Source organism: Capra hircus, chromosome 24 (genome assembly GCF_001704415.2).
Source record: "Capra hircus breed San Clemente chromosome 24, ASM170441v1, whole genome shotgun sequence".
Taxonomy (NCBI): domain Eukaryota; kingdom Metazoa; phylum Chordata; class Mammalia; order Artiodactyla; family Bovidae; genus Capra; species Capra hircus.
In genome coordinates, this window is record NC_030831.1 from 41,273,364 (window position 1) to 41,300,739 (window position 27,376).

The following is a 27,376-nucleotide window of genomic DNA, read 5'->3' on the forward strand; positions in this document are numbered from 1 at the left end:
TACATTAGAATAAATTCTTTGGGAGACAGCATGTTTTCACTTGAAAGAATGAATGAAATCAAAAGTAGACTGAAAATCAAGGGAACACTGCCGTTACCTCCAAGGCCCGAGTTTAGGCTGAAGAGATCTCAGCTCCTGAGGCATCGTCCTCTGCGCTTGGACTTCATGCTGGTTCTTAATCCACAAGCATTTCTTTGCACAGGTTTTATTCAGATATGTGGGTTCCTTTCTTGTCTTTGTTGAGTATTACTAAGAATATTAGCATCACAAGCACTAAGAGTTATCTAAAAATAACTCTTTGGAAAGGACCCTGATGCTGGGAACAGGTGAAGACAGGAGGAGAAGGGAATGATAGAGGATGAGATGGTTGGATGGCATCACTGACTCGATGGACATGAGCTAGTGGGAAATAGTGGATGACAGGGGAGACTGGTGCGCTGCAGTCAGTCTATGGGGTTGCAAAGAGTCCGACACAACTTAGCGACTAAACAACAATATACTACAGGATATTTGGGTAGTGCTCATTGGGAAGGTTTGGCATTGGGGGTTATAGAGTTGAGGGTGGGGGTTGATGGAGGATTATTTGAAGAATAATTCATATCTCAGTCTTCATACACCCCTAGACCCTCCTTTTGCTAATGACCAAAAACATACCCAACCCAAGGCAGAACTTTTTATTAACTCAGTGTTTCCTCCTAAGGCACACTGACTTATTCCTTTGCTCAGGAAATGTTTAGGGAGACCTTGACAGGAATACCCAGAGGTGCCTGAGACCTGTTACCTTCTCCCCGAGGCCTCACAACTTAGAATCTGAAGCAAGAACTGTCTTGGCTATGATGTACCTTCCCTGGGGAAAAGTCCAGGGGAGCCCTGTCCATAGTGCAGTCCAGCCCTCCACCCCTTGGGGTCCTTGAGCAGAGGGACAGTGTCTGGTCCTGCTGTATTCCGCCCCATCACAGGCTAGGATGCTGTAAGCCCTCAGCGTCTTCTGAGTCACCATGTGAGCAGTAGCTGTGATCAGATTAGGCTTGTCCTGGGGGCCTTTTGGACTAAGCTTGAAAGGACAACTGTGTAAGGCTTCCGGTGGTCCAGGAGTGAGCCACAGCTGCTGAAGCCTGCAAGCCCTAGAACGTGTGCTCCGCAACAGAGAAGCCACCACAATGAGAAGCCCGCGCACCGCAACTAGAGGAAGCCCGTGTGCAGCAACAAGACCCAGAGCAGCCAAAAATAAAGAGAAAGGGAAAAAGACAGAACGGCAGAGTAGGGACACAGAGAGGAGAGGACATGAAAGTCATGAACATACTAGATTCATTCGTCTTTGTTTTTAATAGAGAAAGAGTCAGTGTTCAGGGCCACTTTTCACTTAATTGGTGAGATTTTATTGAGCATCTATTACATGTCAGTAACTGTTTGAGTTGCTGGTGTTGTAATTGTGAACAATTCAAGCCAAAACAGAATACTAAACACTGACATAAGGGACCTAACGATCTAATGGGGAGAAAGAGACCATAAATGAAACAAGTCATTGAAGTCTGGTATATTGGACATCAGGAGGAATAGAGTGTCTGGAGTTGGCTCCACTGAGAAGGTGGGCATCCAGACCAGGTGGGTATCTCAGGGGTTGAGCCTCCAGGCTTGGAAGCAGCCCCAGGAAAGGCCTGGCTGAGGAGCACGCCTGGCAGATGTGGAGGGATCTGAAGGGGGTGCGTCCAGGTGGTGGGGTGAGGGAGGTCATGGGCAGGTGACTGCATGGTGGTGAGGAGTCAGGCTCTTCCTGTGAACCAGGAGGTCAGAGGGTCAGTGCAGAGGAGTGACTGGATCTGGAAGTGAGAGGAGAGTGAACTGTGGGGTGGCGGGAGTCAAAGTAAGGATGGCTGATGGTGACCTGGCCCATCAAATGACTCTCCCCTCTCCCAGCACCTTGCAGACCCACACAGACAGTGGTGAGTCCCACCAGGTCCTGTCTCGTGGAGCTTATCAGCTGACAGGAAATGAGTGCCCATCAAAATAACCCTGCTTAGTATCTATTGTGACTCTGTGTCAGAGACCTACTCCCAGTCAGGGTAGAGAAAAATGTGTCTGCTTTGGTTGTTCACTCTTGTAGACTTGCTTTCAAGAGCAAAAAGACCTAAGTGGTCTGAGAAGTTAGCGTTTCCTCTCCAGATCTCTCTGGTCTCTTTTCCAGCTGGCTTTGGGCAGTGTTTTGTGCCTTCTCAGGGGAGAGAAAGAAGTGTTAAGGTCTGTGGCAACATTATACGTTTGTGCACGCGCTCAGTCGCTCAGTTGTGTCCGACTCTTTGTGACCCCATGAATTATAGCCCACCAGGCTCCTCTGTCCATGGGATTTCCCAGGCAAGAGTACGGGAGTGAGTAGCCATTTCCTATTCCAGGATGTTATGTGTTACCTGTGTGTCATTTTCTCTAAGTTGGCTTAACTTGCCCAGATATCGGTCCTGCAATGTCCCTGTTCCCTTCTTGCTTTGGTCTCAATTTTCATCTTTCCCCCTTCTTGTAGGATCATGATAAAAGGAAGGGGTCTTGCAGAAATTCTGCTTCTTTAAATTCCTGGTCCTGTTACAGCATCATGTCTTGGTATCTGTAATGTTTAAAAATGATGTTTGGTATACCCACTCCAGTATTCTTTCCTAGAGAATCCCATGAACAGAGAAGCCCTGGCCAGCTATAATCCGTGGGGTTGCAAAGAGTCAGACACGACTGAATGGCTAAACACGGCACACAGCACATTACTATTGATGTAACTGTCTATACCAATATAACAGAATATGAGTTAAAGCTCTGTCACATTGCCAGTAACATCCCAAACACAAATGAAATGCTATTGCACATTCCTAGCCAATTTGCACTCTAATCAGAGTCGTGGTCATGTTATTTCAGAAAATCCATATGTTGTTAGTGTTTATTGCTCATCCGTCATCTCTTAGCCAGTGTGTGATTAAGTTACTCACCCATTCCTCACCGTGCAGGCATCAGAACTGTTACACATTGACGCACCTAGGCTTATTAAGAGATGCTCAGTGGTCCCGAGTCTGGTAATGTAACTTCCCGGTGATGCAACTGTTGGTATTTGAAAGTGCATTCATTTTGGCAAACTTAGTATGTGACTTCTGTGCTGCTTATTGATTTTCAAGTTTGTCTAATATTCTTTCTCATTTATTTTTTAGGGTTATCATCGACCCAATCATTATATTGCTACACAAGGTAAGTTGATTCCAGCTTTGATGTCTTTTTTGGTTGTTTGCCCATTCTCTGTCATTTCATACCCAGCTCACCCTCCCCGGGAACTCTGTCACATGCTGCTGCAGCCCCAGGGGCTGATCGCATTTCCAGCCATCAACATATGCACTCCTGGTTTCCCATCAGAGGTCTTGGCGATGTAATCATTCAGTTAGAACTTCATATTGAGATCAGTAGAGGAAATGTGTTCATCAGTTAATTATGGAATTAACTCTGCCTGCCTTAGCAATTAATCTGACATTTGCTAGAATAGATGTATAGATATTCATTGAAGAAATAGATACCGGATATTCTATGTATAAAGACCTGAGCTGGTTGTTGCTGAGGATGCGAGCCGAATCCAGCAGGCACCCTTATTACATCGGTGTGAGTTAGTAGGGAAGACGTGTGCATATACTGTATACTTAAAACCTTGTGTGAAATCAACACGACATTGTAAAGCAGTTATCCTCCAATTAAAAATTTTTTAAAAGCCTAAAAGAAAAAAAATGCCAGCATCATGGGTCCCTTGTGAAAATTAAATAAGATGAATGACACCTATTTCAATACTGTTACTATTACTATAATATTTATATGATTAATATAAAATATGATTGGTATGTGATTATAAATATGACTAATATAATAGATATTACATAAATACATATTTATATTAATATATCAATATAAAATCAATATATTAAATCTATAAGGTTAATATCTACTAAATTTATATTGATGTATAACTATAATAAATATTAATATAAATATTATAATAAACATTAATATTATTATTTTTAAAACACCTTTTGTGAGAGGTACAGATAAGGTGTTAAGGAAATTCAGAAATTCAGAGAAGAAAGAGGTCACTTTCAGGTGGGATGATTCAGAAGCAGCCTTGTGACAGAGGTGAGCATGGGCGGGGAAGGTGTGATTGGCAGAGACATCATGAGCAGCAATCTGAAAGCAGCAAGTCCATGCTCCTGGGTAGAAGGCAGTTGGTGTCTCACCGTGGCTAAAGGAAACGGAAGGCCAGAGGAACGTGTCGGGGAAGTTCATGGCGTGATTTTTTTTTAATTTATTTAATTCAAGTACAGTTGACGTCCAGTGCTGTGGTAATTTCTGCTGTAGAGCAAAGCGGTTCAGTTGCACACATTTGCATGGTGAGGCTTTGGTACCATCCTCCCCACCAGTGATGGGGCGGGTCATCTGTGGAGAGTGAGGATCATGAGAGCCTGAGGCTTTCAAGAAGAAAGCTGAGTCAGGACACCTTGAGGTGAACAGAGGAAGTGCTGGGAAACGGTGAACAGAGGAAGTGCTGGGAAACGGAGTGAACAGAGGAAGTGCTGGGAAACGGAGACACCCACTCAGGTGGAAGTGCTAGGGACTAGTGAAGAGTGAGTTCTCTGGGTTGTATCACTTAATCATTGTTTCGGTAACACATCATATCCCAGAAACAGGCATGGGGAAACCAAACGGATGCAACCTGCCACCAGTTAGGGGTTGGCAGGGAGGTGCCTGAGAAAAAGTCAAGGATACCAAGAAATCATGAGTGTAAAGTCTCAAATTGGAGGCAGGGAGGCCTGAGTGTCCACTGGGCCCCGAGGAATGGGGAGGCGCTGAAGGACTGAGGCCAAGGTCGGTGGCGAGTCGGGAGGTAGAAGAGGTGGTCGTAGCCAGAGACCAGAGTCTCGGCGCCTAGGGCAGCGGTGTCCAGCAGAGCTCTCTGCTCTGGTGGAAGTCTTCTCTGTGTCGTCCAGTATGGTGGCCACTGGTCATCCATGGCCACTGATACTCAGAGTGTATCTACTGCGAAGAGGGACTGGATTTCAAGTTTCAACAGCTGCATTTGGCTCTTCCCCATTGGAGGTGTCAGGCAACAGAGCTCTGGGGCAGACAGTCTCTGGGTGTGGCCGAAATTATCCTCCTGATCCCCATGGCCACAGCACAATCCTGGGGGGCACCACTCTCAGAGGCCAGTGCTGTGTCGTCATGTCCGGATGCTGCACTTGGGTCCAGTGTGCGTCCTTCCCTGGAATGAAAGCAGCAGTGCCTCCCTCCAAGGTCACTTTTGTTGTCAGAAGGAGAACCGCATGGACAGTGCCCACTGTGAGCCTGGCAGAAGCCCGGCCCTTGGTCGGAAGTGCTAAGGGCTCCAGAAAGCACGCACTTGGTTTGTCTCACATCTGGGACAGAGCAAGGACGTCTGGACTTGAGTCCAGCCCTGGGAGCTTCCAAACAGAGCAGACCAATACTGGAGCTTCACACCTGTCCTCTAAGCTGTCAGAATGTTCACGAGTCAGGTCATAACAGCTCTGGTTTATATATGGGATGATTATTGGACATTTGCAGTTTTTACAAATTTACATGAACATTTTGTTGCAAAATATACAAAACACTCCTGAGTTCTTGTCGAGCAGTCTGCATTCTCATGGAAAGTATAACCAGAAAATTAAATCTGATTTAAATGTCCACAGTTGAGGGCTGTAGATTCGTGTGACCAAATAGCCAATGGAAGTACAGATTGAAGACCCCAAAGTCCTACGTGGGGCCCCTCCCTCGTTCATCCTCTCTGCCCCTCTGTCCCCAAGGGAGGTCACCCCTGGAAGAAAAAAAAAATGCCATAACAGAAGTCACTTTCTGGCCCCATTAGGAGTAGTTTGAATGGTACTTATTTGCTCTGCAGCCGTCATTGGCAGCCTTCACCCTATCAAGTATTAATGAACAGATATATTTGCAGACAGATGAGAGATGGCAGATGTCCTCAGTTTGAAGGAGACCACCACAGTGCCCTTTAGCAGAGAAGGGGCCCCCCACACCCTACGGAGCATGGCCCTTTCCTCGGTGACTGGTGGGCCACAGGCTGGACTTTAAAACCTGGCAGGTCTTGCATCACTGTTGCTGGTGCAGGAAGAGGAGGAAATGAGCTGATTTTTAATCTAATGTTCAGTCCAGACAGTACCCGTTCTGTTACGAGTAATACCTTCAGACCATGATGTTCGGATTAAAAAGTCAGAATGTCTTTTCTCCAGTGCACCACAGGCACAGTGTAACTGGTGGCCTCGGGTAGCCGGTGATAAAGATTTCTGCTCGTCAGCAGTAATCGACCGGGACAAGATGGAACATGTTCGTGGGTGGCCAACAGAATCACGAACAGCCTGATTCTAAATCCAACAAATGGAGTGATGAAGACTAACAGGCAGATGCCATGTTTAAATCCCTCCTTGCTCTTTTTGCCTCTCTACTTTGCACTGAGACGAGTCTTTAAAATCTGTTCACAGCAGGAACCCCTGAAACTACACGAATGGTCCATTTTCCTGACAACCAGTTCTATCCCCAAGAGTTGGAAATACATAGATTCCTAGCAAGTCCCCTCAATGCAGAGGGCATGTCATGACCGTATCCCTTCTGTCTCTCCTCCTCCTTCCACTTTATTGATTTTTGTACGAGTAACTGACTCTGACCTTTGGTGATAACGGTAATGTTCCTGCAGATTGAAGGGACCACATTCAAGCCAGAGTGGTGGCTTTTTTGAGTGTGTTCTTCCCGTCTCCCTGCCCTTTAATTGTTCTCCATGTGGCAGTTAATATATTGATGCCCTGATGTTCACTGCATCACATCTGCCTGGCCAGCTATTAATACAGTTATAAACTTAGAACTAAGGACCTGGCACACAGGAGTCAAAGGACAGAAACTCATGTTTGTAGCTGGCTGTCCACACTCAGAGCCAGGGTAGAGCTGGGGGTTCAAAAGCTGGTTCACAGAGGCAGTACCCACTCAGGTGGGTGGAGTCACCCTGAATGGATCATAATCAATCAGAAGATGCCCCACAGAGACCACTGAGGAGACCACCACACGGGCTGTGAGCCGGGGGAAGCTGTGCACATCGGAACCGCTCCTCCACAACCATTCGCCAACTCAGGGTCATGGAGAAAGGAAAGGCAAAGAGTTGTGTCTGGTTCTTTGCAACTCCACACACTGTAGCCCACCAGCCTCCTCTGTCCGTGGGATTCTCCAGGCAAGAACACTGGAGTGGGCTGCCATGCCCTCCTCCCATGGACTGTATTCCGCCAGCCTCCTCTATCCGTGGGATTCTCCAGGCAAGAATACTGGAGTGGGTTTCCATGCCCTCCTCCCATGGACTGTATTCCACCAGGCTCCTCTGTCCGTGGGATTCTCCAGGCAAGAATACTGGAGTGGGTTGCCATGCCCTCCTCCCATGGACTGTATTCCGCCAGGCTCCTCTGTCCGTGGGATTCTCCAGGCAAGAATACTGGAGTGGGCTGCCATGCCCTCCTCCAGGGCATCTTCCCGACCCAGTGATCAAACCTGGGCCTCCCACATTACTGGACAGCCTTATTGTCTAAACCACCTGGAGAAAGGTTCTCTTTACTATTATTTAGGTTTATTTTTCAAACTAACTCAAGGGTCCTGCTTCAGAGAACTCAGGAAAGGTGGTGCGAGGTAGTTACAGAAGAAATGGCTGTAAGTCTGTGGTGGACACGGCTGCCCACTCCCTCTGACTCACATCCCAGGTTCCTCTGTGGGCTGGAGACGCATGGAAACACGGGGGGATCCTCCTGCATCACAGAATCTGGGGTTCATGTTGCAGTTTAGGGGTGGGGCACCTGCACTTGGCCGGGGTCTCAGAGGAATGGGGGCAGGTGTTAATCCAGAGGGTAGGCCGAGTGGGAGGACACCCGAGACCTAGGAGGAATGGGGGCCCAGAGGAGACTGCTGAAAGGGGCGTGGCACCTGGGGTCTTCTTAGTTGCTGGTTGAAATGGATCACCACTCAGGAAAGTTCACACAGACACACAGTTTTTCATGGAAGTGTAGGCATGCTCTGACCTTCTACAATCCAGCCTGAAAAATCCTATGCCCCCCAGATTAAAACCCTTGAATTGGGGTGGGGGGTGCTAAGAAAAAAGAACCAACAGGTAAAGTGACGACACTGATTAAAAGGCTTTGAACAAGGAGCTTTGTTAACGAATGGCAGAGAGGCAGGGAGGGAAAAGGAAGGGTGTTTCTAAGCTGTGTGGTGGTGAGAACAGTGCTTTAAGAAGATTAGTTAGTGTGGAGTTATCCTGGAAAGAAAAACCTGGAAACAAAGATAGCAGGGAGTAACCACAAGAAAATTTGGGGTAGAAATGAATAGTTCAGGCAGCAGTAATGGCAGGAATGCAGCTGTAGTTTTTATTTTGTTCAACGATCCAGGTTGCATATGACTAAAATATGTTTTCTAATATTAAATACAGTATGTTCTAGTTTCAAAACTGTTCATTTTTAAGCATGATTCCTTCTCATTTAAGAAAATGCAATCAATATATTTTCATTATGTTTTAGTAGTTAGGGTTGATATAATACTATTCTTTCTGAAACACAACTTTTTTCTTTGTCCATTCGTTCAGTAAATATCAAGTGCTATTTATGTACTAGGCTTTGCGCTGTAACTAATTTAAATGTAATTTCCATCCTCTGACCATTTAAGATATTACTTATCTCATTTCATAAATAGAAGACTTGAGGCCCATGGAGAGAAGCAGGGGTTGAATACAGAACTAACGCGTAGCTGAGTGCCTCTGCCGTGCAGTGTATGTCTCTGTGTCTGGGTAATGTGTGATCCCCCCGGGGCACTGCGTGCTGCCGCTTACGTGGGCCTCATGAAGGTCACCCCTCAAAGTCACATGATGAATCTTTTATGAAGTGAATCTAGGATCCAACCCTTTCCTTCTAAGTAACCAGTCATGTCCGACCCCACGGACTATAGCCTGCCAGTCTCCTCTGTCTATGGAGTTCTCCAGGCAAGAATACTGGAGTCGGTTGCCATTCCCTTCTCCAGGGGATCTTCCCAACCCGAGAATCATACCTAGGGAATGAACCCAGGTCTCCTGAATTGCAGTCAGATTCTTTACCATCTAAGCCACCAGGGAAGCCCTTTCTATATAGCAGTTCTCTAAAAGCAAGTTTTCTATGATATGTTCATATCTGAAAACACCTTTTAATTAAAATGGTCTTAAATGTCCTGAACTATGACTCTGAGTATTTGAAATTGCCTTGTTCCCAAGTGGGCCTCTGGACACCTGTCTGGAAGACCTGCTGGTCCAGGGCTTAGCTGGTCCAAGGAGCTAATGCTGATGGTGGCAAAGAGACTCAACATGGCCAGATCAAGGCCAACTTCAGAATTCCAGTCAGGTGGCCAACCCTGTCGAATTAGCACAATTCAGGAAAGAAGAAATAATGAAGTAGCTGTCGGGAGCCAAACTGTATGGATTTTCACAATCTAGGGTTAGAAAGATATTCATCTTTCCTGCTCGGAGACTCTGAACGCTCAGAGTTCAGAGTTTGAGGGCACCAAGTCATACTGGCATAGACGCAGGAACTGACAGAGAAATGTGATACCAGATAGTTACTTACTGTCCATAGGACAGAACCGCCCCAGCCTGGCAAGGGCAGTCTGCATCTCAGGCCAGCCAGAGAGGTAGATGCTTCGGCAGAGGCCACTTCCTGGCTTGCATCCGAAGAAGAACCACAGAGTTTATACACTGATCCACAAGCATCTATCTGCCCATGGCCTGGTGGAGAGCGGGCATGAAGCAGATGACCAGTGGGTTGGCAGCAGCCAGGGAGGGAGTGAAGGGAAGAACAGACGAGCAAACGGGGGGTTGCCAGCCATGTGCCCGACACCAGTCAGGACTGGAATATTCCACCCAGGCCACAAGATGCCTCCTGCTGGCTTGATGACGTGTCTACTGACACAGGTGGATTTTTGTCTTCAATATATGTGACTCTTCTCTAAGTTAAGGACTGGTCAGCTCCTATTCTGGTGGACACTTTTTCTTTTGACGTGTCAGTAAATTGAGGCACTGTTTTTGGAGACAGTCCGTCTTGTCAAAGTCACTTAGTTTAGCTCCCCTCTGACTCTGTTGGTGCATATATAGTCACCTCCATCTACACCTTAGATGGTCAGTCTTACTTGTCCATAATTATAATCTTGAAAAAGAGAAACCTGAAACAGATTTCCTCCGAAGACTTTGAGCTAGGGGCAGACTTTCACACGAAAATAATAGGGGCTTCCCTGGAGGTCCAGTGGTTAAGAATCCGCCTTGCAGTGCAGGGGACACAGGTTCGATCCCTGATCCAGGAAAATCCCAGCTGTCTTGGAGCAACTACGCCCGTGTGCCACCACTCCTGAAGCCCACGTGCCCTAGAGCCTGTGCTCCACAATAATAGAAGTTACTACCATAAGAAGGCTGCACACTGCAACCAAGAGTAGCCCCTACTTGCCACAACTAGGGAAAGCCAACATGCAACAACAAAGACCCAGCACAGCCAAAACATAAATAAATAAGGCTCTTTAAACAATAAAGAAAAGGAAAATAGTAAAAATGTGGGTCATGAACGTTTACAGTGAAAATACCTTCAGGTCCTCCACTACTGTAGAACAGTTGAAAGCTGTTGAAACTTTTCATTCTGTTTGCTCTTCATCTGTTTTTCTTCTGAATTTCATCCTCATAACCTGTGTGGTATGAACATTGTTAATAAGGGTTTTCAGGAAGATGACTATGGGTTATGTTTTCCCAGGCATCTGAAGCAGTAAATACCAGTGCTTAGAACAGGACACCGCTTCACTCAGCAGGTCAAGACTTGTCAGAGGGTCAATGCAAGTCCCACCCACTCTGTAAAGAGCTTTTGTCTCCTGGGTTCTGGCCTCCAGGTGGAGATGAACACTTGAAATTATTTCTCAGTAGAACTGAAACATTTTTTTAATATCCAAAGCTAAGCCTTCAGTAAACATCTTTTGTTTTTATCCCTCCAAGCACCAGCTCTGCATGCTCCTCAAGTACAGATTCTCCTTTAGCTGCTATTGTTCTTCCTGCTAAGCGGTTCCCCCGTTATCAGGGGGTTGTAGGTCACGTTTGGATTCACTTATCATATCCTACTGAAGATTGGCTGACAAGTATTGGTCAGTAAAGTGGAATGTTCTCTGGTCTGCAAACTTCAGGAGGGAGGCTGTGAGGAAGTGTGACTTATATGCAGACCTCTGAGGAGGTCTCAGTATCCCTGACACCCAGGGCCATGCCCTCCACGTGGGGCCCACATGCATCTTACTCTCCATCTGCAGATCTTCAAGGCACAATGAACAGGCGCAAGGAACAGCTTATCCACAAACTTCCTCTGAAACAACAATTTTTCTTCAGCAGGTTAATTTCAAAGCTACTGGCCAATGAGCCCAAAGGTCTGATCACAGACATCGCTCAGCCCTGTGCTCTTCTTAAACTCAGTCGTTAGAAGGGAGAACATTTAAAGCCAGCTTGCGAATAAAAGGATGCAACCTTTTATTAGAAATTAGACCATGTTAGATACCATCCACCGTGTTGTCCTAGGTGCTACGGTGGAAACACTTCCCTCCAGGAAGGGAACCTAAGTTGATACAGAATAATTGGAAGATAGATGATGTCCTGCAGGTTCTGGATCCTTGAACCAAATGCTTTTCAAATCTTTCAGAGTAATTTAGAAGTGTTCCTGTTTTGTTTTTTAATATTCATTTATTTGGCTGCGTCAGGTCTTAGTTTTGGCATGTGGGATCTTCCATTGCAGCACACAGACTCTGTAGTTGCGGTATGTGGGCTCAGTACTTGTAGCGAGAGGGCTTAGTTTCCCTGCCTCATGTGAGATCTTAGTTCCCCGACCAGGGACTAAACCCGTGTTCCCCGCATTGCAAGGTGGATTCTTAACCACTGGACTACCAGGAAGCTCCCAGAAATGTTCCTCATTTAAAGTAGAAAAATTATAGCACCTTTTAGAGCTGGTAAAAACTTTAAAAATCTTTTGTCATCAAAGCAGTGGAACTTAAAGCACAAACAGCTTTAAGTGACTCTCATCCATGTCAGCTCAAATGAGTCACATACAGAAGGCTTTGTGAACTACACGGGTGAGCATTCATACTTGAATAGGGCTTATGCCAGGTTTAGCTTAGGAGGAACATCCTGGGTTTCTGGCCTCCTAAGGTGCCTCAGTCAACAGTGAGGAAGAAATAGAAGGTCTCATCATTCTCCCAGGTTCAGCTCTGAAAGAATGGAGCAGTGACTAGTGCCAAGGTGTTTTTCTCCAAGGACTGGCATTCCCCCACCTTCACCCACTTTTGCAGAGCCAAGCTGTTGCTTTCAGGCCTAGTCCATTGAAAACTGAACCAATATTTCTGTGCATCTGTCAAGGGCCTGCCAAGTGTGGAGTCGGGGACAGAGCATGACTCAGGAATTAGACAACATGGCAGCCAGCTGTTACCAACCTGTGAGTTTGCTACAGTGTCACATTTGGGCAGGACTTCAGCTGTTTCTCTCTCCCAGCCCGAAACCGTTGAGCTGGTGGAGAAGTGAGCCCTGATTCAGCCCAAGAATCACTCTTCCTGAGTCTTGGGACCAGGATCCTTTATTGTCCATCAAGGTGGTCCTGGATGAGTCTCTCAAGGCAGCAGACTTGAGGAAGTGTCTAGCCATTGCAAGCTCCCTTTCTTGCCTTCTCACTCAAAAGGATGCTTCTGGAAACTTCCCGATACCATTGAAAACTCAAGACTGCCTTCACTCTGCTCTGTCTGGGGAGTCAACTTACCTCTATTTTGTTCATTTATCAGATTTATTCTCTTTTGTCTCAAATAAAAGCGGATCCCACTTGTGCACTGAGAAGAGCTTAATTAAAGAAGAGAGTGACTAAGGAAAGCCTTTATGTCTCCGACAGTGGCCCCTGAAGCATGTGCAGGGAAGTTTTTCCCTTTGTCTTGTTTCTTCTTGACAGAAGGCAGGCGGGTCCTTTGGGTCACCCAGCCCCTCCACGCTGAACGCTGCCATTCTTTTTTTTCTCCTTGATTGCTTCTCTCTGTGCCCCTCTTTGGAGCGTGAACAAGCACTCAGAATGAGTACACGAGGCTTCTCTTTGGAGACGGGCCTGATGGATGTTCTGCGACTCAGCCTGCAGGAGACTCTTGTGCTGTGAGCATCTGTCATGTTCCTCTCTCTCGAGGCTGCAGACACTTTGTCGGCTGCCTCCTCCCAGCTCTTCGAGCAGTGTTTCTGTCCAGCTTGCCACGGGGATCAGGAACCATCAGATCCCCAGGAGTGCGTCTCTGTACCTAAGAGTGGGCTCTTGCCCTTCTCTGCCGACCACCTATCCGTTCTTCTCTACCACGAGCTCTTCTTTGGAGGCCTCATCTTTGCCGCCACTCGGATCTGACTTATCTGCTGTATCCTTCAGTTTCCATGTCAAGAACAATAGCAGCTTTTGCATCCTCGTTCACAGTGGTAGGTCTTCCCAGGCTGGCACAGTGGTAAAGAACCCGCCTGCCAACGCAAGAGATGCAGGAAGATGCAGATTCTATCCCTGGGTCTGGAAGATCCCCTGGAGTAGGAAATGGTAACCCACTTCAGTATTCTTGCCTGGAAAAATCCCATGGATGGAGGAGCCTGGCAGGCTACACTCCACGGGGTCACAAAGACTCAGACACGACTGAGCACACACCCAGACTTGCAATCCTGTTCACAGCGGTACCACTGCAAGATGGAAATGTTTATGTAACTGCTGGGAATGTGCTAGAGGAGGGCTGGGTTTAGTCCAAAAGGAACAAAATCCAGTTTCAGTTCAAAGTGAAACCTGTGGCAAAACAATAGCTGACAACCACCCTTGAAAGATGGAGCTTCCCTGGTGGCTCAGTGGTAAAGAGTCCACCTGCCAGTGCAGGAGACATGGGTTCAACTCCTGGGTCGGGAAGATCCCCTGGAGAAGGGAATGGCTGCCCACTCCAGTATTCTTACCTGGGAAATCCCGTGGACAGAGGAGTCTGGCTGGCTCTAGTCCATGGGATTGCAAAGAGTCAGACAGGACTAAGCGACTAACACTTCCACTTCACTTTCACGTCAACAGTTCACTCAAGCAAAGGGGGTTTCAGAAATGCCTTGGAACATTCTAGTCCTGCCAGGAGTCACCCTGTTGCTGGTTTTTGTCTGCAAATATTCCTTTGTTTTTGCAACATGGTCACAATCCAATCTTTGAATTCTATGGATTTTATTTGGCCCTAAGATTCCTTCATATACAAACATGTTTTATGTCAGTAACCAGGACATGGCTTTTACCCCTCCCAGAGATGGTGGAGCAGAATGGTTAGTTAGAGAGTAGACACTGTCGTTACACTGTTGGAGCTCAGACACCAGCTCTGCCAGCAGTCTCTCCACAGGTATTAGCTGAAACTCTTGTCATCATTCCGCTGATTCCAAAGACGCAGCTCTCAAAGCACATAGGCAGCCAGGCTTTAACCCAAGTGTAGCGTATGCTCACGTCGTCTTCATAAAAGCTAATACATCCTACACCTGTTCGTGCTTCTTCCAGGATGTACCGAAGGGAACCACTTAGGTTTTCACCAGCATCCCACATTCCCCTCCAGAGTACAAAAACAATCGTCACTGTTATTGACTTTTAAACAGATGTGGGTTGCAAAGACAGTAAGCTGTCATCCACTGCAGAAAGCACATTTTCCTTTGGCTTTTGAAGTCTTGCAGACATTGGCCATTTCTGTTGCAACAGAGGACACCAGTGTGGGGTCCTGCAGGCCTCTCTGAAGCATCCTTAGGGTCAGGTTACAGGGAAGTGAAAACAGCTTAATTCCAAACTGAACAAGTCCCTCTCCAACAGGCTTCATCCAAACCAATTTCTGATCTAAGAGTCACACAGGATGCTTTAGAGAGCAGCTTTGGAAGCCAAGAAACCACTAGAGAAGAAAATGGAGCTGAGCAGTGATCTGGGAAAGAGAATAGATGACGGAGAAGCAGAGAGGGAGTTACAGGAAGACGGAGGGAAGACCTGTGCTCTAGGCCTGTTTCTGCAGCCTGTGTTGGGTGGAGCCGGCAAGGCAGACTCCAGCTTCTGCTTGGCTGACCAGATGCCTCAAAGTGGCTGATCTGCACCAGGAAGCTAGCTGGGAGATAAGAGTAGGGCTGGAGGAAGAGAAATTCTTGCTCCAGGCCACTGGGATCAGCGTCACATAGTGGAGGCCCAGGAAAGGTGGGGGTTCCTTGATCCCTGCACGTTAGCTGAAGAGAAAGACCATGGAGTGCGTCATTGATGTGTGTACAATGATTTTAAAAATTAGTGTTCTTTTTAAAGTAGAATAACATTATCATGTTTAATATGTTCTTTAAAATAAAAAACCCAATGAAATATTTACATGCAAATAATAAAATGCAGACATTACGCTAGAAAGTAATTGTGGCTTTGAGTCCTTGCAGGTGACCCCACCCTGACCCCACCCCCCAAGCCCCCCTGTTCACACAGAGGAAAATGAAAGGGATAGTAACAATTTTTCCAGTAATTTATTAGCAAGTTTCCAAAACAAATTTTCTAGCAACACAGAGACCAATTTTATTCTGCTTTTCTTTTCTAACAGAGGTTTTGTTGTAAGTTTTCTTAACATTGAGAACATTGGTACCACATTGAAGAATCTCTTAATTTTGAGTATGTCAGTGTTTTATAAGTAAAAATATGTTTGTTGGTTTTAACAAAACCCTGCTAGAGATTTAAATCATCACATGGTAGATGTGCTATGGGAGCACCAATGTTATTTCTAATATGACTTTTTGATTTTTAGTCTTTATTCAGGATTTTATTAACACTTGATTCTATCTAAATGGTTAGGACTATTTGTGTATCAGAAATAATTTATTTTAAGGATGGTCTTGTAGATTTTTTCCTTTGACATGTCTCATACAAATCAATTTTAACACATGTTGCTTTTGTTTAAGAAAAAAGAAAACTTCTAAAAATATCATTTCAAACTTTGGTCTAAAAGCCACTATTTTCATTTATTTTTGTTTCAAGGTCTTACTCGGAGAGGGCAATGGCACCCCACTCCAGTACTCTTGCCTGGAAAATCCCATGGATGGAGGAGCCTGGTGGGCTGCAGTCTATGGGGTTGCAAATAGTCGGACATGACTGAACAACTTTCAATTTTCACTTTCATGCATTGGAGAAACAGATAGCAACCCACTCCAGTGTTCTTGCCTGGAGAATCCCAGGGATGGCAGAGCCTAGTGGGCTGCCATCTCTGGGGTTGCACAGGGTCGGACACAACTTAAACGACTTAGCAGCAAGGTCTTAAAGCAGTGGGTAAGAGAAAGGAAGAGGTATTCAGAATACATGACTCACTTTAAGTTTACTTTTTTTAGAAATGTGCTTCTTTATCTGTTTTTGCTGTTGGCTTGAGACATAGTTAAAAGTGATATGGAAATGCATGAACTTTGTCCTTATAAAGATAGATTAAGGAAAACCACAATAAAAATTATGAAAGCTATTAGAAAATTATAACAGAAAAGAAACTATAATAATGACTAATCAAGATAGGATGAACTCATATTGGAACTAAGATACTAGACAACACAAAGATGAAAAATGGTAAGGTGATGATTAGAATTGAATATGAAGTTCCTGGCATCTCTTTGGAATATAGTAGGTATTGTTTAACATATCTTTATTCGTGCTGGTGTGCTAGTATTAGTTGCTCGGTTGTGTCCGACTCTGCAACCCCATGGACTGTAGCCTACCAGGCTCCTCTGCCCATGGAATTCTCCTGGCAAGAATACTGGAATGGGTAGCATTCCCTTCTTCAGGGGATCTTCCAGACCCAGGAATCAAACCCAGGTCTCCTGCATTGCAGGCAGATTCTTTACCTTCTGAGCCATCAGAGAAGCCCCATATTAAATAATGCCTACTATATTATTCTCTGTTGTTCTTAAAATTTCATAATTACTTCTAGCTGAATAAGTGAATAAGATAAGAGTCAGAGTATTAACCAGAGAAGAGCCAGTGATTGAAGGGTTATGACAGACACTACAAAGATTTCCAGGCTCTTTTAGGTTTTATATGTAGCCTGTCCATTAGTGTTTGGTTTATACCAGTTTTCTCGTGAGTAAGTCTGACATGACCTTTCGGGGTCCAATCAGGATTTCTTATGTTCTGGTGCTGCACCTGAAAACCGACATCCCATGACTAGTTATCTAGGGAAAGCCGCAGATATTTGCACGGCTCACATTGGCACACTTCCTTGTTTCAGTCTGAAAGAATTTTAGGGCGTGGTTTGAGTGCCGTGTTCCAGCCGGGAGAATGGTATGTCCCAGAGGGATGGATGCAGCACACACGGTGGATGCCGAGTTTTCTCAGATGTAAGAGGAGCACACGCACCTTGTGAGCCAATTCAGGAGAAATAGGGTGATCAGCAAGTTCCTGCTCACCAATCAACTATGCTTCAACTTAAAAAGGAAAAGAAAGGAAAACAAGTAGAAAATTAAAACAAGAAAGACTTGGGCTGTGTAAAAAGGGATTTGTTATTGTGTGAGAGCCACGTAAATATAGGAGAGATAGTAACAAAAAGAAAGGAAAAGAGGAAGGAAGGAAAAGAAAGGCAAAAGCACTATTTGACATCATTAATTTAGTCATCACATTTGACACTAATTCTTAGCAAGGCATATTTCTTAATAGCACCAATGCCAAATTTCTCTTCTTTTTACTACATTCAAATTGAAATTCTAGTGGACTGGTGGTCACTAAATAAAATTTCTAGTAGACTGGTGAACATCCTTATTCTATAATTCTGGACAGGAAGGGTGTTTCACTGAAGAGTTGCCCTTAGAAAATGCTGCGAGTTATATTTTTGAGTTCAGATTACATGAAGTATTCTCGTGTTTTCCCCATCATAGAATAATTCTCAATGATTGCTTCGAAATCTTTAGTTGATTTTTATTGTTCCTTTTAAATGATATTTGAGGGACAGGGATGCTCTTAACAATTCAGGAAAATAAACAGATTAAATCCCATGCAACCAGCCATCTCAGCTTTGCGTTTCTTTTTCTGCAGCTGAAACCAAAAATTATACACAAAAACTCCATAATTTTCCCTTATCTAGCTTCAGAGGAGAGCCAATGCACCTATCAAATAAGTGTTGTTAAGGTTTACTAGTTATTAATGCAAAAGCCGACTATTTTCTGTGTCGCCCTTGTGCCTTTTGCGACATACCAGATTCAGTCCGTAAAGCATGGTGGCATATTTTAACTTTTACATTTCACTACTGCAAAAATGAAAGGCTACTAAATGTAAAATTATAGACGTAAGTGTTATGGAAGCATCATATTGAAAAAGCATGTAAAGTTTTATAATAAAAACTTACTCAGAAGCCACTGAAGGAAGGGACATCTAATGCTCCAAATGTTGAGTAACTGACTTCATAATACTTTATCTAGATTATCTCCAGCAGCAGTGAAAACAATAATGGATCAGAAATTTAGGGCCAGTTTTATTTATGAGTAAGAGCTTGAAAATGAATGCATAAATCCTAGGCCCCTGTTTTCCATGTCGGTGTCCCACCATCAAGGGTCTTCTCCTCCAATGGAGTTGAGCCAGAAGCCCCAGAGCCTGACACGGGCCACGCCCAGCCAGCGCCCAGAGCCCTTGGCCTCTTTGCTGACACAACAGTCTTGGGCTAGACTCCTGCTTGGTTTTATCCAGAACTGCCCTCTAAGAGCAGCCCACGTCGTCCACAGTCTGACTCAAAGGTCAGCTCGTCCATGACCCACCAGTTCCTGAGCCCACCCAGATCAGGCCCGAGCCCCTGCTCTGCACCTGGAGCCTGGCAAGTGGCTCTGGGGAAGCCAGAGGGGACCCGACCGCCTGCCCAGCCTGCGTGACCTTGTCCCGGACTCACTGCCGGGAGCCACAAGCTGTGAGCCCTGGGCTTCCAGGCATCTCTGCCCGGATGTCTCTTTACTGTTGTTTACTATTCATAGTCAGTGTTTTCCTGTTTCCTGGGAGCTTTTGTTCATAGGCTAGATCCGTCCTTTCTGGACACTGTCATCCATCTGCACCTTTGGGGAGCTCAGAGGCTCCTCTGGACTTGGCCTTTGGATACTTGGCTCAGCTTTCCAGCCCACTGGGTCCCTTCCTCTGGGCCCTCTTCCTTCCCCTTCTTCCTTCTTCCCTTCCTCCCTCTTTCTTCCTTGTGGCTGTGGACACCTCATCACATGTCAGCCTGAGACAACCAGACACTTCCTCCTCTGCGTTCTTCCTTGAAGGCAGGCTTTCCATCTAAAAGATTTCTTCCTAGTTGTGTTTTTCTACTACTCATGAAATCTGAACCCAAAATTTTTGTAAAATTTTTGCATTCTCTCTGAAGATGGCTCCATGTGTGTCCCCTCCCCCATCAGGTGGCACTGAGTCACCCGTACTGGATGTTCCACCCAAGGGCCTGCCCCCCATATTCCTCCCGGCAAAGTCACATCCACTCTACAGTTCAGCACTGCAGGAAAAACAATATTGCAGGAAGAAATACAACTTCCTCCTGACTTTGACTACTCTAGACATAAATACAGGCTTCCAGGTGGCACTAGTGATAAAGATAGTGCTAGTGGGGGCAGGCAATGGCAGCCCACTCCAGTACCCTTGCCTAGAAAATCCCATGGACGGAGAAGCCTGTTGGGCTACAGTCCACAGGGTCACAAAGAGTTGGACATAACTAAAGCAAGTTAGCATGCATGTACTCAGGCATAAATATATTCAGGTTGACAGTGGTCTTCAAATGGTTTTGCTTGTGAATCCCCAAAAGAAGTTTGAAAAAATTATGTACCCACTTTCAACATTTTAAGTTGCTATCTAAAATTTTCATCATAAGTTTATATGTTTACTTGTTAATAGGAGATAGACAATATTAAATTATTTTCTAAAGGTAAAATGAGGATGGATGAAATGAGAATAAATATATTATGATATTACAATAAACAGACTTTAATCATCTTACAGATTAAGGCATGCCAAATCTGAAAGAAAACACATGAAACTTTCATCCATGGGTTGTATCCAGGAAAGCTTCAGTGGTCCCACAGAACAGCCCAGCTGCAGTTAAAAGAACAAATGTTCCCAGGCTCTGCCACTTTGGATGTTGTGAATTCAGAGCATCTCAGCATGAACCAAAATATCCCATTTTTAACACCAAACTTTGTCCTTCACAGAGATATGTTTCATAAGGGGAGGCGGGGAGCATTGTGGGTTTCTGCAGTCAGTGTTTCCGCCCATCCCTCAGTCTCTTCACCTGGGCAGTGCCCCATAGTAATAGCTGAGATGAGTGAGGGCTTTGTCATGTTCGAGAAAGACCCCTGTTCCTAGACTCCTTCTCATAGAGATCAGTATAGGCAGAGTCCATAAAGCTGCTGAGTGTATAGGAATTATTAATACTATTTTGGAAACTATCTGCATCCCTCCTGGAAAATATCCATGTGTCTGCAGAGGTGTGCATGTCTCCGTTGAAAGTTAGGAGTCCAGGGTTGCTGACCACACCACACTTTTATGGGCACACGTGGCGTGTTCTTGCCTTATCTGCAGCTGGTACAGCCTCAAGCTTCTGTGAAGCAGGAGCTGTGTTTCCATCATTCACTGTGGCATCCTCATCGTCCCAGGATCCTGGCATGCAGCAGGCTCACCTGTGGATACAGGTCACACACTCAGATCTCCCCCAGGAGCTGGGAAGGGGGTGAATGAGTGAAGCAAGCTCAGAAGGGTCCTGGTGGGGGATCCTGCAAGGTGCTCCAAGTACACGGCACCTGCAACAGCCAAAGCCAAGAGTGGAGACCCGGTCCAGGCACAGAACTGGGGGGCCAGGTCTGCCTCATTCAGGAATCTGGGATTTACTCAGTGGAAACCCCTTGGAAGATTTTTAAGCAGGAAAATGACACTTTGCAGAGGTGAGCTGTGGCTGAGATGGAGAGAACAGAGTGAGGGGGGCCAAGGGTGAGGCTGGGCTGGTCATTCGGGGGCACATGGCTTGGGCTGGGATGGTGGGGGATGGAGGGAGTAAACCATTACGTGCTGGGTTCTAGAAATGCTTGGGTACAGGGGAGGTTAGTGCTGCCAAGGACAGTGCTCATGAACCTGAACTTAGGAGGGGCCGTGCTCATGAACTTGGACTTTATTCTGTAGCAGTGGGATCATGGGACTCTTAAGAGAACATTGATGTCATTAAAAAATGTGTTTAAAAGGTGGTTGACAGTGGGTTCCTTCTTTTTTATTCTTGCCGGGATTGTGATGACTTGTACATGTGCACCTGTCATGCCCGTGGATGCTCACTGGGCGGTGTTGTGACTGGTGGGACCAGACCTCAGGCTCGGCCCCATGGACAACTCTGCCAACTTCTCTCTGCCTCAGTGTCCTTCCAGTTAAGTGGGGGAATGTGAAGTGAAAGTCACTCAATCATGTCCAACTCTTTGTGACCCCATGGACTATACAGTCCATGGAATATTCCAGGCCAGAATACTGGAATGGGTAGCCATTCCCTTCTCCAGGGGATCTTCCCAACCCAGGGATCGAACCCTGGTCTCCCGCATTGCAGGCAGGTTCTTTACCAGCTGAGCCACCCAAGAGGGGGAATAGTAGTGCCTATTAAGTAGGGCTGTGATTTAAAAATAATGAGATAATATAACTTGTAAGATACTCAAAGGATACCTGAGAAATAGGAAGAGCTCAAAAGAAGTTAGATTTTATCCTGTTTACAGTGGAATACTGGGGCATATCTGAACTCTTTCTTCCCTTCCAAAAACTCTCGTGCATCACTGTGAGCTCCAAGGACCTTGACTTCCTCTGGCTCTAATTAACGCAGAAAGCATACTGCATAGAAATGAGAATGTGAAAGGGAGAGGGCAGAGTCATCTATCAAGACCTTGACATTGTCATTTTTAATATCTCTCACTGCCCATGAGCCAGAGAAATAGTTTCACACAATAGGGCCATCCTTGGATGTCTTTCACTGACAGCTTGTCACTGTTTTTATTCTGCTCTCGTTCTTTCTGCCTCTTCTTGTTGCTTCTCCTCTGGGGGCTGGGTGGTATAAGAACCACCTGTCTGCATGCCTCCTTCTCTGCCAAGAGAGGTCTGTGTGTGCCAGTGGTCATCAGGGAAACGGGATGTAGTGCTGGCCTGATGCTATTGAAGTTTCGAGACCTTAGTTTCAAACGCTTTGGTCCCCCTAGGACAGCTGCTGAGAATAACCTTCCCACCTATTGTACCAACGTCTGTAAAGGCATAGCCACACCGATCATGGGCCCCTACCCAGCCAGCAACTGCAGAAACCAGATACCTTCCGGGGTTGTCATCCCAGCTGTTGATGCCGGAGGGACAGGGTTTAAGGCATCCTTTGCCTTCTGTTTTGGATTCCTTGTCATAGGAGTTTAGCTGTTTGTCCACCCCAAGAGCAGTCGCCAGTGACCTCTCCATGGATCACACCCTGTGCTTTAAAGATACCCCGAAAGTAGTTAAGTAAACATCGTAAAAAACCTGTGTCACCTTGACTTCTGCTTTGCCCCTCAGTGAAATGGTACAGCCATGTTCCTAGATGATGTCTTATGAGTGAAAGTGAAAGCGTTAGTCACTCGGTCATGTCCGACTCTTTGCAGCCCCAGGGATCGTAGCCTCCCGGGCTCCTCTGTCCATGGAATTCTCCAGGCAAGAATACTGGAGGGAATACTGAAGGGAATGGGTTGCCATTCCCTTCTCCAGGGAATCTTCCTGACCCAGGGATCAAACCCAGGTTTCCTGCATTGCAGGTAGATTCTTTACTGTCTGAACCACCAGAGAATCCCCCTCTTATGAGTCAAGTTCCTTCTAAATCAGAAAGAATTGGGACTTCTTGATTCGCAGAACTTATATGTGGGTTAGACTATTCAATAGATTGAAAAACCACAGATCTTGGGTATTCCACCTCTGAACAAGACCACCTGACAGTTAGGTCAGAGGCGTAGCCAAATGCCTCGATGCTGAATCTCTGTGGCCCTTCCCCACAAGACCAACCCTCCCGGGCTAGTAAACCCAGAGACTCTTGGGTTAGGTCATCAGAATTTTGTAAAGCTGCACAGTGATTGTAATATGCAGCCAGAGTTGACAACCGTTGGTGGAAGCCAGAATTGCACTCAGGCTCCAAATGATGGATTGGGTTGAGATTGGACGGAAAGCATTGGGAGCAGGGGGACTCCAAGGAGCCAGCTGCTCAGTGGTTGGAACCAGCTTCTGCAGCACTGCCCGGCAGCATTCTGGAGACTGGGGGACCCTCACACTCACTCTGAAGAAGCCCTTGCAAAAGATGCCCCCCTTTATAATAAATCAGGAAGAACTAGACTCAGTGTTCTTTCAAGCTTCTATAGATAACCTCCAAAAGATGTCAAGAAAGAGACTCCTATAAGTATTATCTATTAATAGAACTTAATATTTATATGGGGCTTCCCAGGTGGTTTAGACAGTAAAGAATCTACCTGCAATGCAAGAGACCCAGGTTGGATCCCTGGGTGGGGAAGATTTGCTGGAGAAGGGTATGGCTATCCACTCCAGTATTCTTGCCTGGAGAATTCCATGGACAGAGGAGCCTGGAAAGCTATAGTCCATGCGGTGACAAAGAGTCCACACTCTTAATATAACACTTTAATAGTAAATAATATGGTTTATAGCAATGCATACAGAAGTACTCATTCATTCATGTATTTATGAGCCCTGCTCTGTGCTGGGTACTCCATGGACCCTAAGGATAGAGCAGTAAGCACGACAGCCACGTTCCCTCCTCCCAGGGGAACTTGAGATAAGTCATCACAGCGGCTCTAGAGTCGAGGAAGGGCCAGTGAGTTGCACCTGGGAAGTTGCCCAGCCTTGAATGTCTCTGTTGGGCACTGAGGGGAGAGGAAGATTTCTTTCTGAAAGCACATGCATCTGCAATGCTGGGGCACCAGATTCACCCACGGTAGCCATTGTCATCAGAACTGGTTCTGGAAGTTTCAGAGCAGGTAGCACAGGCCTGTGTGTCTGGTGGAAACAGAGAGTGTCACCCCTTTGTTTCAGGGTCGCATCTGCACAAAGATGGACTCGGGTTATTTTTTCCTTGTGAATAAGTAACAAGCTGTTAAGTACACAATGGAGACACCTCTCCTCCCGTGAGCTGGAAGCATAGTGATTGATGAGATCCGATGTTTACTTGTGTCCCCGGTAACCTTGACTGAAGTCACTGAAATCTTCAGCCCGTCCATCAGGAGAATGGCACGCACACGCCAAGGGACGGGGCAAGCGGCAGGCAAAGCTTTGTCGGGGGCAGCGCTCAAGGTCCCATAAACGGACTCGACGCAGAGGCTCAGGAGGTGGAGGGGTTCTCACGAGGAGAGGAAGAGTGTAGTCACAGCAGCAGGAGGAACAGTAGACATTTGTATTCAGAGAAAAGGGAAGGAAGCTTGACAGTGAGGAAGAAGAAAAAGAAGAAACTGATACTTGGTCAAGAGAAACGGGCAGTGACTGAAGGGGCCAGGTATGCCCCCTTTGCTCAGCCAGCAAGTGACCATCAATAAATAGCTTTAAATGCACCCTTTTTTGGTTTCTTTTTTGGCTTTTCTGTTGTTTTTTGCATCTTCAGTTCTTTTATGGCCTTGGGCTTTAGAAGCTTTAATTTCCTTAATGTTCATTTTGTAAGGCAAACGAAGATTAGAAGTTCTTCTTCCTAACCTATGGCTTAACCTACTGATTTCTGCAAAATAATTTGTGGAGAAATATTTCTGTTTTTACTGACCAGATTCTACAGTCAATGATAATATATCTCTTGGTGAGATTTTTTTTTAATCTCGACATAGAAAACTTCAAATACGTATAAAAATTGATCAACTTACAGCTCAAATTGCTTTAAATATAACTCCAATTTATCCTCTCCATTCCTGATACTATTTTAATGTAAATGCACCTTGGGTTGTTGTTGTTTTGCGGTTTTTTTGGCACCTGGTTTTTGTTCTAACATGTGACTGTGTATAAAATGCCTGAGTCAGTGCTCATTCCACAGATTTTCAAAATAACCCTCAGCCATGTTCCTGAAATCAGTATGTAGATAAAGAGACATGCAGATACTAAGATCACAGTGTTATTTTCTGGCTTTTTTCTCTAATTATAACCATCCCAGGGGGTATGAGATGGTATCTTTCTGTGGCTGTGGTTTGCATTTGCCTAACGACTAATGATGTTGGGCATTAGAGAAATGTCTGTTCAAGTGCACTGCCCATTTTCTTTGGTAAATTGGGTTGTTTGTCTTTTTTCGTGACCAAATAACTTGCCCTACGTCACACACTCAGTTCAAAGCCAGAGGCAGATCCCAAACTCACATATTCACACTCCAAACCCGGGAATCTACAACGTCCAGAACCAACAGCACAGCTGTCCAGCCCGTCCACCTTTGAAGGCGTCTTCCTCTCCTTTCCCCACGTGTCTACCGGTCATATACGGACTTACGCTGTTAAAATGGAAACCACAGAATAAACGTCACTGTAGAAATACGTACCCAGTTAAACTAAATATGTATTCAGCAAATAATTCTGAGAGCTTGCCATCAGCAGAACCTAAAGAAATTCCTGAAGAATATATTTCGTGATTGTGAGAATTTAAAAGATGAGCTAGACAAGAGTTCTAAAATTGTTTGAAAGGGAGCAAAGAAATTGACAAATGTGAAAATATAAACATTGTATTAAAATAGCATCCATGGTGGGCTTCAAAAAGTGATAAACACTATGGAAAAATTGCATGTAAATTGGGAATGGTCAGAGATAAGTCCTTTGTAATTTTAGTAGAAAAGGCTAATATGCTAGTTAACCTTAGTTTTTAATTATGTATTACTGACACACTGAAATAAATAGGAACCATGAAGATTTATCAAAAAAAAATTTATTCTATTACATGGAGACCCTCAAACGTGTTGGAACATAGAATTTGGGTCTTTTTAAAAATATCTGCATTTAAAGAAAGTTTAAATTCCAGCTTTCTGTGCCTTCACAGTGTCTATAGCACTGGCATTTTGTAACACAGATTTTCCCTCTTTTTTTCCAGTCCATAAAAAGAGCTCCTTAATGCTCAGATCCCAGGAGCTGGGAAAGCAGATCATGGTCAGTGACAGGAAGTACAAGTGCTCGAAACTGCAAACTTGCTGGAAGGTGTTAGGTGAAAATTCTAGAAAGGATTAATTTGACAGATAGCACAGATTAAGAAAAATACTAGAAACCAGTGAAGGCCATCTTTCCTATAGAGGCTCATTTCATTCTATCCAGGGAAGACTGCTTCCCTGGATATCGCCAGTTGTTAGCAGGAAGAGTGATGGTACCCCTTTTTTTTAAATCACACTCTTGAGTATTATAGAGATAAATAGCTAAATGATAAAGAAATAACTTTCTTTCACAGCAGTCATTTAAGAAGGGCAAAAAGGGCTCAAATACAGATGCGCTGGATGACATGAGAAAATTAAACCATGAGTGAAAAATTCCGTGTTTCTAAGGGTGCTATTATAGGAAGAGTGCCCCCCCGCCGCCACATCAACACTAGAAGGGAGAATTCTGTCCACCTAGAGGGATGCAGGGACTGCGTGCGGCTGTCCGGAGATTTCTTTGTGAGCCCTGGAAGTGCCGCAGGTGCAAGCTCCCCGAGACGACACAAGTCTCTGCTGTGTTTTGCTGCAGGGCCGATGCAGGAGACGATCTCTGACTTCTGGAGGATGGTGTGGCACGAGAACACAGCGAGCATCGTCATGGTGACCAACCTGGTGGAAGTGGGGCGGGTAAGTGGCCTCTCCGCCTCCCAGTCGTCTGTTCCTTCCTTAGACACCTGTGTGAAGGAGGGCAGGAGCCAGCCCTGGATGCAGTGTTGTGTCCTTCCGAAAATGCTAACCACTAGGCTCCTCCTCTGGCTTGCTGTCCTTGCTTATAAATTATCAGTAAACATAGCCTGAATTGCTTTCATTTGTTGCGATAGCAACAGACAGCAAAGGCACTCAAGATTTAAAAGCAGTTGTTGCCCGGATATATGCAGCACACAACAACACAAACCATAGTGAAGCACGCGTGCTGGTGCTTGGGTGTCAGAGCACAAGGGGAGCCCCCCGGAGGCAGGCCTGCATTCCCCACCTGGGGGACAATCCTCCCTGAGAACAGCCCGCAGCCCTGGAGTCAAGCCCAGGCTTAGAATTCCAGCATCTCCTCTCGCTTAGATCGTCCCTTTCCTCCCTCTCCTGACCTGTGAAGTGGGGACCACACGCCGCCCCCGAGGTCTTGGGTTACTTCCTCTGT

General features: G+C 45.6%; 1 protein-coding gene across 7 annotated transcripts in view; it reads left to right on the forward strand.

The window, feature by feature from the left end:
- PTPRM (protein tyrosine phosphatase, receptor type M) overlaps nt 1-27,376 on the forward strand; it is a 654,986-nt gene that overhangs the window by 583,480 nt on the left and 44,130 nt on the right. For all 7 annotated transcript variants that reach the window (XM_018039452.1, XM_018039446.1, XM_018039449.1 and 4 more), the window contains 2 exons: nt 3,183-3,219; nt 26,771-26,868. In XM_018039452.1, coding sequence (XP_017894941.1) covers nt 3,183-3,219; nt 26,771-26,868 — 135 coding nt within the window. The remainder of the gene's footprint in view (nt 1-3,182; nt 3,220-26,770; nt 26,869-27,376) is intronic.